The 12,220-nt window shown below is 38.2% G+C and overlaps 1 protein-coding gene across 1 annotated transcript in view; it reads right to left on the bottom strand.

Moving 5' to 3' along the window:
• The window catches only part of LOC107602607 (disco-interacting protein 2 homolog C-like), a 26,482-nt gene extending 20,197 nt beyond the window's left edge, over positions 1-6,285 (bottom strand). The window contains exons 1-2 of the mRNA XM_016295148.1: positions 6,207-6,285; positions 2,701-2,714 (exon numbers count right to left, since the gene is read on the bottom strand). Coding sequence (XP_016150634.1) covers positions 2,701-2,714; positions 6,207-6,285 — 93 coding nt within the window. The remainder of the gene's footprint in view (positions 1-2,700; positions 2,715-6,206) is intronic.
• Positions 6,286-12,220: the final 5,935 nt, after the last annotated feature.

The raw sequence follows: 12,220 nt of genomic DNA on the forward strand, positions 1-12,220 counted from the left end.
AATGAAAATCCACAAGACCCCCCCCCCCCCCCCCCCAATAAACATACACATATGTTAAGCATTAAAGGGTATGCATCTAGCTGTTCACTTAATAAACATTATGAAGTTAAATATTACAAATGCACACCCAGAGAACCCATTTACATATACAACACAAATGTATTGTTGGAAAATTCCCAGTGAACCATTGGAAAGAACAGTAAAAAAAAAAATCCCTAGCATTTATAAAAAAAAATTCCACCCTTATAGATCTTTGAATGCAGATTTGAATGTCCGAGAACCTTTAGTCTGAAACAAGGTTACCCAAACTGGGATTTGTACATCGATTTATCAATTATTAAAACATAAAATATTACATTTAATTAATTATTAATTTGAAAAAAACTATCAAAATAAAACAAAAAAATTAACATGCAAATGTAGGCCTATTGCTCAATTATTGAAATATAAACTTAAAATCTCAGAGTATAAATAATAAATAAAGTAAATATTTTAGGTCAAAGGGGTTCAGTTGACAAAAAAAATGTTTGGAAAACCCTGGTCTGGACAATATAAAAGAGAATACAAAAAACTGCCAATGCCTATATAAGAAACATCTCTTCTGAAGATAAATGAAAAGCAGCTTTGCAGCCAAACAGACCTGCTTCACACTGAACAGTCCATCTGCTACATCGGTCATAGAAACTAGAATACAAACTCTGTTTACTCTGACAGCTTAAAGGAACACTCCACTATTTTTGAAAATAGGCTAATTTTCCAACTCCCCTAGAGTTAAACAGTTGAGTTTTACCGTTTTCGAATCCATTAAGTCGATCTCCGGGTCTGGCAGTAGCACTTTTAGCTTAGCTTAGCATAGATCATTGAATCCGATTAGACCGTTAGCATCTCGCTCAAAAATGACCAAAGAGTTTCTATATTTTTCCTATTTAAAACTTGACTCTTCTGTAGTTACATATTGTACTAAGACCGACGGAAAATGAAAAGCTGCCATTTTCTAGGCTGATATGGCTAGGAACTATACTCTCATTCCGGCGTAATAATCAAGGAACTTTGCTGCCGTACTATGGGTGCAGCAGGCGCAATGATATTACGCAGTGCCTGAAAATAGGCTTATTGGAAGTTACCTAGCTGGGACTATTTTCAGGCGCTGCGTAATATCATTGCGCCTGCTACGGCAAATCAAGCAAAGTTCCTTGATTATTACACCGGAATGAGAGCACAGGTGCATCTCAATAAATTAGAATGTCATGGAAAAGTTCATTTATTTCAGTAATTCAACTCAAATTGTGAAACTCGTGTATTAAATAAATTCAATGCACACAGACTGAAGTAGTCATTGACAGAGTCTCTGGCTGCACACTATAACAAACATTCAAGTTCATGGCCAAAGCCTTTCTTACCAAAATGACTTGAGAGCGCAATTACTGAATCAGGCAGCGAAAAACATATTCAAAACATAACACTACATCTCAGAAGAACGTCAAATTGCAAACACAAGCATTGCAACAGTGCCAAACAAAGACAAGTCGAGCTAACAAATCTTGTTTTAGGCTTCAAACTGCCTTGGGCTGAACAACACAGAATGACTCTGTTTATAATACATGTAGAGAGTTGGTTATAAAAGCAGAAATGAGGGTGAAGGGCTTACTAATAGTTCACTCAAGGTGAATATGACTCCTGGAGATAGTGAATCTTTCCTTAACAGAATAATTTTGCCATTATTTACTCACCATCATGTAGTTCCAAACCTCTATTTCACTTCTGTAGATCAAAAGAGATTCGTTTTTGAAGAATATGCTGCAGGTCACTATTCAGTATAATGAAAGTGGACGGGACTGGGGCTGCCAAACGTCAAATTTAGAATAAAAGTACTATAATACAGCAGAATATAGCATGACTTATGAGCTATTTTTTATATAAGTCTTCTAAAGCCATATGGTGATTTTGTGTGATCAACAGACGGAAATCATTATTAATTTTTATTAACGTCAAAATGTAATCATTCATGTATCTGAGTATTTCATTTATATGTGAATTGTGATGTTAAATAAAGCCCCCAGAATACTGCAATATGTCAGCAGGAAACTTGCACAGACTTATATTCTCCTCTCATGCAGTTATGCAGCATTTTGACTGCATCACTTCTCCTTTAGCTGCAGGAAGCTTCCCTCTCACATAGTCAGAAATGCGCACTTAAACAAGCTGATAAAACACAAGTTGAGATGTTTACGAGCAGGTGCAATTGGGGTAAATGAGCAAAAATCTGTTAAAACCTGTTTCGTTGTAATTAATTTCCTCGATACAACAGTTAACAGCCTCTTGAAGGGTAAGATGTCAATAAACTACTTTAATTTCAGCATTTTCATCACAGTGTAAAATTAGTATCATACAGCCTCAGAAGACTTGGAATATAGCAAACAAATACTTTTTGATGCTTCTTCGGGGCTTTTGTGTTGTTTTTGAAGCTTGAAAGCTCCAATTACAGGCACTGTCATTGCAGTAAGAGCAATCTGTGTTCAACAGAAGAATGAAAGTCACACAGGTTTGAAACGACAAGAGGGTGAGTAAATGATGACAGAATGGGGCGGCGAAATATCACTTTAAAGGTGAAGTACGCACTTCATCTTTAAAGTGATATTTCGCCACACCATTCTGTCTCTCTCTGGGCCACTATAGTGAGTTTATGAAAATCTGACCTACCTGCTCAGGGTGACCTACCAGAAGTTTAAACTGTCATGTTTACTAGTACAACATGGGCAGCACAATTCTGCAGATAGAAAAGTATGGTTGTACTAACCCACAAGCCTCATTCTAAAATGTTAAAAGTTGTCTCGACATATTCATCTGAGAAAGTATTAGCATAAAAAATGTCACCTTTAAAGGGATAATTTACCCTAAAAAGAAAACCTGTCATCATTTGCTCACCCTCATGTCATTCCAAACCTGTACGACTTTCTTCTGTGGAACACAAAAGAATGATCATTCTGCTCTTTTCCATTCAGGAAGTGACTGGGGAACAGGGGCTGTCACGCTCCAGAAATAACAAAAAAGCACCACAAATGCATCATAAAGGAAGTCTATATAACTTGTGTACTATTTTCCAAGTCATCTGAAGCCATACGATAGCTTTTTGTGAGAAACAGACCTTCATTGTATGAAAAGACAAGCTTGGAAATTCTGATAATGACATTCCCATTTGTGTTCCATGGAAGAAAAAAGACATTAGGGTGAGTAATGACAGAACTTTCTTTTTCGGTTGAACTATCACTTTAAAAAACAGCCTTTATGTAATTGATGTGTAAGCTGGGTCACAGTGACCAGAAGTTTGTCCCATAACTGAAAGTGGCAGATGGTAAAAAAAAAAAAAAAAAAACACCTCTAAGTTAAACCTAAAAATCTCTATCATTTAACATTAAGCTACAATAGCTTATGAAACACAGTATACAATATACACACAATTAACACAACTGATATACAGTATATGGACAAAAAGTGCAATGTGTTCAGATGCAGTGTCTATACTTTAAAAAGAAATGCTACAAAAGGGGGGATCACAGCGATGCCATAAAAGAACCATTTTTGGTTCCCCAAAGAACCTTTCAGTGAACAAGGTCTTTTTCCACTATAAAGAACCTTTTTTGAATGGAAAGGATCCATTGACGTTAAAGGCTCTTCACAGAACCATAAGATGCCAACCTTTATTTACCCAAGAACCTTTATTTTTACAAGTGTATAACTTATATTTCCTTTTCATTGCCAATACAATGAGTTCTGCTGTAACACCTTAATGCCCTGCAGAATCCCACATGTAAACAGTAAGAATTGTGCCAGTGCTGACACCTGTACACACAGGTAAAAATGTCATTCTAACACACCCATTTTTACACACAGTCCTCCTGTTTGCAATCATTCCAACAGAGCTGCTCACCGAGGATATAATAGAATATACAGAATCAGAATTATTTTTTTGGATCCATAATAAACCAGAAACAGCAACATTATTAAAACAGTTTCTTTAAAAAGAAGTCATATCATCGGTTTAATAAAACTATGACAGACACTTGTCAGTTATCAAAATCAGACCACATAAATACACGATTACATTCTGCATGAGTGCATTAGTGTAAGTATATGTAACTCTGATCAGATGAAGACCCTAATCCTCCAGAATGACTCTTCTGCCCCCATAAACCTTTGTCCGCAGAGCCAATCTGAATACAGCATGAGAGACTGTGAACCAATGAAACAATTGCCTGTGGCAAGAAAGCCAATCAAATTACAGCATGCGTGGAAACTAGGCCAGAAGCCAAAGCAACAGAACAGTGACAACAGATGCCCCGATCCATACACACAAATAGGATATTATAATATACGACAAGCTTATGAATCCACATGTCACATATGCTAATTTATTGAAGCTCATCTGATGTATATGCACATGGAAATGTTGTAGTCTGAAGAGCACAATAAAAAGCTCCAAAACGTAAGGTCGGCCCTACTCTGGGAAATATTTCCCCCTTAAGTATCCTACCCCGTTTCACTGGACCGGGTCAGGAGTCAATGGGAACATTCTGAACTCCTGAACTGTTTGTGTTGGAACAAACATCATGATGGATTATTTAATATCTGATTGAAGTACACAAAATAACAGAGCACAGTCTCATGCGCACAGGGACGGCTGCAGATGTGGCCTAATAAGGGGAATCATCCTTCTCTGGGTCTCTCTGTTAGGAGGAATGATGCAATCTACATGAAACATAAACCACAAAACACAGACACCCTTCTGCACTCACTGGCCATGTGGCACCACTGTCTTCATGAACCGGGTCAAGTCTCCACTCATTACAGCAATGGTGTGGCATTCATCCGAAACGATTTTAAACTATTTTCCCATTCTTGTACAATTATTATAAAAGCGGGGTTTTCCTTTTTTGTAAGCAGCTTAAAAATGAGAAACTACATGGAATATTTGTACTTGTAAAAACATATTTCTCACATTGCAGGAATAAGAAATACAATTATCTCTCCTTGACGCCGTCCAAAAAGTGGAGCAGACTTCTGACCTCTATGGAAGGGGATTTCAAAATGGGGTCCACCTACCCCTAGGGAGACTTCTAGGGGGTCAGTGAAAAAAAAAATAGAGAAAATGTTTTTATACTAAATGCATTTTCACATAATGTTGTTCTACATCTATTTCTAAATTCTCACCTCTCCTTCTTCTCTGCAATGTACATGTGCTCAAAAATACTTTGCTCATAAGCTTTTCTGTAAAGCTGCTATGGAAAGATATTTATTATGCAAAGTTTTATACAAATACATTTGAATTATCATTAAAGATGTTTCTCTTATATACTTAATACAATAAAATATTTTGCAGATAATATTTCAATAATTTTGGCTTTAGTACAATGAAAAATAAAAGGAAATCATTTTGATCTTTTCAATATCACGCTTAAAGTTTTCTCACACAGTATAAACAGGTCTGTTTATACATAAGGCTATAAAGCTTCATTAAACATTCTATTTAAAACCTTAATCGTTTAGGAAGAGGGTCCCTCACAATGAGATCCTTATATTTGGGGGTCCTTGGAATAAAAGTTTGAAAATTCTGTTTTTATGACCATTGTGAATTCTGATTATTTGCTTGCTTGTACATTTATTTATTTACTTATTTGCTTGTACATTTCATATTCATCCCAATATGTGTGACCAGAAAACTTTGACAGGAGTATCTCATATCACATGGGCTTCTCATGTAATATCACAGAGTGAGAGAAATACACTGGGTGTTTGAAACTTCATGACCAAGCGCATTACTTGCAAAATGCACAACGAAGGAAAGCCAGAGGAATGTGCCAATGCTTTACACCTTCTTCACTTATAACTGATTTACGTGCTCTATATTCACAAAGGCGGTGGCCGTGTTATGAACAGCTCACTGGAATGGAGAACGGAAACGGAATATGAGAGGGAGAGAGAGCCCCTTTATACATCCCAACAGCAACGTATCAAAAGTGTGTTATAATGTCTTAAAATACACATTTCTGTCCACATCCAAGGTCACCGGAACCGCTCTGTCCGGTTCTGCAAACGTAAGCACGCGCTCACTTAAATCTGATGCATGTATCGAGCGCGCTGACCCGTTCATCTCTCCTTCTGTCGTTCACTTTCTCCCTCTCTGACCGGACAAACGGGCAACTACTCACCCTCCGATAGCTCCAGCTCGAGCTCTGCGAGCCGCGCGCGCACCTCCAGCGGCAGCGGTAACGAATCACGGTCTGCCATTGCGACTCCAACACATCCGAGCCTCGGTGCCTCGGTGCCTCTCTGTGTCTCCCGAGCACACGGTGTCAAACGTGTATTTCACGGTGCAAAAATAGACCGCATGAGTGTGAGCGCGGACGGACAGCGAGCAGACGCGTTACTGGAGACCGGTCATCACCGGTCGCGTTTTTTCGGTTTCGCTCGGCTTCCTTCTGATCCTAGATTGTAGTGGTGCACAGGAGAGAAGCTGCCAGTGTATCCACTGCGGTGCCACCGTGCCCGCCGCTGCCGTCTCGCTCACGTGACCTCGGTCTTCGTTCAAACGCAGTGGAGAGCGACAGTGCGCGCGCGCACCGGCTGTAACGGAAAGCGGCAGCTGTGTGAAGATACAACGACCTACAGTGCCATCTAACACACCCCGGGGGAATGAGGGGGGCACATCGGCGCTTTCTGCGTCACATTTTGAAGGATAATCTAATATGAAGATTCTCACCTTAAAAAAACAAAAAATATATATTCTCACCTATTTTACGAGATAATAGTGTAAGCAAGCGAATACAATTATAATTCACTAAATAAATACTAAATTGATTAAATATTTTTATTATCAAAAGAGAAAAGTATGCTACTTTATTCATGTTACACGTATTATGTTAATATTTTATATTCATAATTATTAGCTATTTGTTAGCCTATGGCAGGGTTATATATAATACAATTATATTATTATTATACAAATAATAATTTGTGGGATATAATATTTATTTTGTTCGAAATTATTTGACTAAATTCTTTATTAAAATGTTTAGAGTGGTTAGGATGCCTCCTGCTGGTGAGCGGTGGTATGAAAGCAAAGCAGTCAAATCCAAGAGCAAATCTTTTATAGCCAAAATGTGCATCTTTAAATCAGCTTGAAAAAGATTGTTTAATTTAAGCATGGATGCTGAAATTCATTATCATGTAATCTATAGCCTACATTAACATTTACAGATCTATTCAGATGGCACTGATCTTGTGTCTTTGTCTCTACGTACATGTTTCCCCCCATTTTTATGTTATTTTATTTTATTATTCAATTTATAGCTGCTGTGTCTTCCATTACTGGCCAAACTCTTTGTGTGTGCTAGCATAGTTGTTGAATAAAGCTCATACATTCTGATTCTATTGTTTTTCATTCTGCAAAACACCTCTGCATCTCTCATCTTTCTCATGTCTTGTATTTCCACTTTTCCAGTTGCTTAGATAGCTGTTACATTGTCAAAATCAAAAATCAAAAATGACTTAATGTGTTGCACAGGCTATGGAAATATGGTAAACATCTTCTGACATGGGTTCACTAAGGTCACTAAGGTTCTACTAAACAAGTTAACATCCATTTAAACCACAGCAAACCACATTATTTCCTTTCTCACCTATAGACCTTAGTCAGGGTTGACGCCATACTGAATTTTACAAAGGATGAAACCAAAGCTGGGAGGGATACACTTACAGTCTTTACAACGACTTGGACTGTATTATGGATTGTAAACTATTTTATGGAGTGCTTGTCTATTTTAATTTTACCAGTAAATGTGACAAAGGCACCCATGGAGATCTGTGGAAAGCTAAAATTAAACTTTTGAAGGCCTGTTTGATGAAAAGTAAGAGATGACTCTTCACTTATACAGTATCATGGTACGGATTTAGTAACAGTAACAGGACATTCAAAAATAAAGACAGTAAAATCACAACAAAACATGAGGGTTAAATAAGTACAATTGTAAATTATGCACAGATTAAAGTAAATGCTTAGATCAGAAATGACGCAAACACCTGAACGCAACAGTTTGACCAATCACAGCGACTCATTTACATATTCCCACCTCGACAGTTTCACTGGGAACAGTTCAAATTGTTTTAAACAGAATAATGTCATTAAATTGGAAAACATAGAAACAACATAGAAACCTAGAAACGTATTTTATATAATAATTGGCATGTGTTAAACAACTGAAAGCACTGTACTTCTATCCCTCGCAGCCTTATTTTCATTCAGGTCAAAAAATAAATGAGGCGCTACTACCCTGACTAAGGTCTATAGGGCATGCTTACAGCAAAATCACAAAGTAAAAGAAACAGTGGCTTTAACCTCTAAGTAAAGACAAATCCAACCAGGAGTTGGATCTATACTATTTTATTACCTGTGGTAAGCAAGTTATGCACATGTTCCAAGGCCTACCTAATACTCTTGAGAGAAACACACAACATAAAGCCAATAGCCGAGAACCAGACAGTAATAACCACCTCAGAGGAACCATACAACACTGCACACATATGCCTGTGGGACAGAAACACCACATCAGTTGATTAACTTTATATCTGGCAACAGCACTGCATTTGTACCAGTAAATGTGACAAAGGCACCCATGGAGATCTGTGGAAAGAGATGCCCTTCACTTATACAGTATCATGGTACGGATTTAGTAACAGTAACAGGACATTCAAAAATAAAGACAGTAAAATCACAACAAAACATGAGGGTTAAATAAGTACAATTGTAAATTATGCACAGATTAAAGTAAATGCTTAGATCAGAAATGACGCAAACACCTGAACGCAACAGTTTGACCAATCACAGCGACTTCATTTACATATTCCCACCTCGACAGTTTCACTGGGAACAGTTCAAATTGTTTTAAACAGAATAATGTCATTAAATTGGAAAACATAGAAACAACATAGAAACCTAGAAACGTATTTTATATAATTAACGTTTTATTCGTTAAGTTTTTTTTTCCTCCAACCACCAACGGAACGTGTGTCTCACTCGAGGGGCTACTTAAAGATGCGACTTAGACCATTCACTCTCAGTGCGGTGGGAAATTCACTGTAGAGGTTACAATCTGAGTGTTGATAGATCATCCAATCACTTCGGGGAAGGCGTGAGGCAAGAGCCAATCGCTGTCTTCACAAGACATCATCTGAACAGGTGAGCGCGTGCACAGGAAAGAGGGGTCAGAATGCGGTGTTCACGCACAAGGCGGTGGAACGCAGAATAGCGAACCAACTGATGCGAACCCCGTTGACTTGGAAACACTCGCGGCTGGCGCAATCAGTTCAATGTGTGAACTGGCACAAGGTGCTAGAACCCAATTCAGACTACTCTCCTACCACTCATTTTCTTTCATTTGGAAAATATATAACATATGTAATAGGGTGGAGGTAGGATTGGTAGTGGCTCTATATTAGGCTTGTTTAGTACTACAAATGTGTTGGACTACAAACCCCATAAGTCCAAGTACTATAAAGAAGAAATCAACCTTTTTGGCCTTCCTCTTTGTGGTACCATGTGCTAAGCAGGAGAAGCTGTGTGGCATGTTTCAAGGCTGTGTGACAGATGAAACGACGAGTTGCCTTGTGAACAGTATGGAAGTAAATTGTGGAGGTAAGGGTTGTGACTCTCATGGTTATAGTTAGTGTGTTTAGTTTTAACGTGTGCTTACTGGAGATATACTGACTGGTGCCTGGTGCCTTTATTCAATAACACAGGTATTGATTTTAATTGAATTATTGGAGTATGTGAAATTTGTTTTTAAGCTTTTCTATTGTAAGTTGTGTGTTATGTTTTGTGTTGTGTTTTTAATTCCAATATATTAAAGGGGCAATCATGAATTGTATTTTCTTTGTTTTTACAGATGACACATGATTGCCGTTTCCTTTTAATGAAAATATTGGTGGCTTGATGTTGGGTCGTAAGATATGACTTTAAATGTTACATTGTGATGAAGTAGCCGAGAACCAGACAGTAATAACCACCTCAGAGGAACCATACAACACTGCACACATATGCCTGTGGGACAGAAACACCACATCAGTTGATTAACTTTATATCTGGCAACAGCACTGCATTTGTACCAGTAAATGTGACAAAGGCACCCATGGAGATCTGTGGAAAGCTAAAATTAAACTTTTGAAGGCCTGTTTGATGAAAAGTAAGAGATGACTCTTCACTTATACAGTATCATGGTACGGATTTAGTAACAGTAACAGGACATTCAAAAATAAAGACAGTAAAATCACAACAAAACATGAGGGTTAAATAAGTACAATTGTAAATTATGCACAGATTAAAGTAAATGCTTAGATCAGAAATGACGCAAACACCTGAACGCAACAGTTTGACCAATCACAGCGACTCATTTACATATTCCCACCTCGACAGTTTCACTGGGAACAGTTCAAATTGTTTTAAACAGAATAATGTCATTAAATTGGAAAACATAGAAACAACATAGAAACCTAGAAACGTATTTTATATAATTAACGTTTTATTCGTTACGTTTTTTTTTTCTCCAACCACCAACGGAACGTGTGTCTCACTCGAGGGGCTACTTAAAGATGCGACTTAGAACATTCTCTCTCAGTGCGGTGGGAAGTTCACTGTAGAGGTTACAATCTGAGTGTTGATAGATCATCCAATCACTTCGGGGAAGGCGTGAGACAAGAGCCAATCGCTGTCTTCACAGGACATCATCTGAACAGGTGAGCGCGTGCACAGGAAAGAGGGGTCAGAATGCGGTGTTCACGCACAAGGCGGTGGTACGCAGAATAGCGAACCAACTGATGCGAACCCCGTTGACTTGGAAACACTCGCGGCTGGCGCAATCAGTTCAATGTGTGAACTGGCACAAGGTGCTAGAACCCAATTCAGACTACTCTCCTACCACTCCTTTTCTTTCATTTGGAAAATATATAACATATGTAATAGGGTGGAGGTAGGATTTCATTTACATATTCCCACCTCGACAGTTTCACTGGGAACAGTTCAAATTGTTTTAAACAGAATAATGTCATTAAATTGGAAAACATAGAAACAACATAGAAACCTAGAAACGTATTTTATATAATTAACGTTTTATTCGTTAAGTTTTTTTTTCCTCCAACCACCAACGGAACGTGTGTCTCACTCGAGGGGCTACTTAAAGATGCGACTTAGACCATTCACTCTCAGTGCGGTGGGAAATTCACTGTAGAGGTTACAATCTGAGTGTTGATAGATCATCCAATCACTTCGGGGAAGGCGTGAGGCAAGAGCCAATCGCTGTCTTCACAAGACATCATCTGAACAGGTGAGCGCGTGCACAGGAAAGAGGGGTCAGAATGCGGTGTTCACGCACAAGGCGGTGGAACGCAGAATAGCGAACCAACTGATGCGAACCCCGTTGACTTGGAAACACTCGCGGCTGGCGCAATCAGTTCAATGTGTGAACTGGCACAAGGTGCTAGAACCCAATTCAGACTACTCTCCTACCACTCATTTTCTTTCATTTGGAAAATATATAACATATGTAATAGGGTGGAGGTAGGATTGGTAGTGGCTCTATATTAGGCTTGTTTAGTACTACAAATGTGTTGGACTACAAACCCCATAAGTCCAAGTACTATAAAGAAGAAATCAACCTTTTTGGCCTTCCTCTTTGTGGTACCATGTGCTAAGCAGGAGAAGCTGTGTGGCATGTTTCAAGGCTGTGTGACAGATGAAACGACGAGTTGCCTTGTGAACAGTATGGAAGTAAATTGTGGAGGTAAGGGTTGTGACTCTCATGGTTATATTTAGTGTGTTTCGTTTTAACGTGTGCTTACTGGAGATATACTGACTGGTGCCTGGTGCCTTTATTCAATAACACAGGTATTGATTTTAATTGAATTATTGGAGTATGTGAAATTTGTTTTTAAGCTTTTCTATTGTAAGTTGTGTGTTATGTTTTGTGTTGTGTTTTTAATTCCAATATATTAAAGGGGCAATCATGAATTGTATTTTCTTTGTTTTTACAGATGACACATGATTGCCGTTTCCTTTTAATGAAAATATTGGTGGCTTGATGTTGGGTCGTAAGATATGACTTTAAATGTTACATTGTGATGAAGTAACTTGAATTTATTGTGTTTTTGGGGTTCCCATTTTCTTACACACGGT

This window comes from Sinocyclocheilus grahami, unplaced genomic scaffold (assembly GCF_001515645.1).
Source record: "Sinocyclocheilus grahami isolate Dianchi unplaced genomic scaffold, SAMN03320097.WGS_v1.1 scaffold331.1, whole genome shotgun sequence".
Taxonomy (NCBI): domain Eukaryota; kingdom Metazoa; phylum Chordata; class Actinopteri; order Cypriniformes; family Cyprinidae; genus Sinocyclocheilus; species Sinocyclocheilus grahami.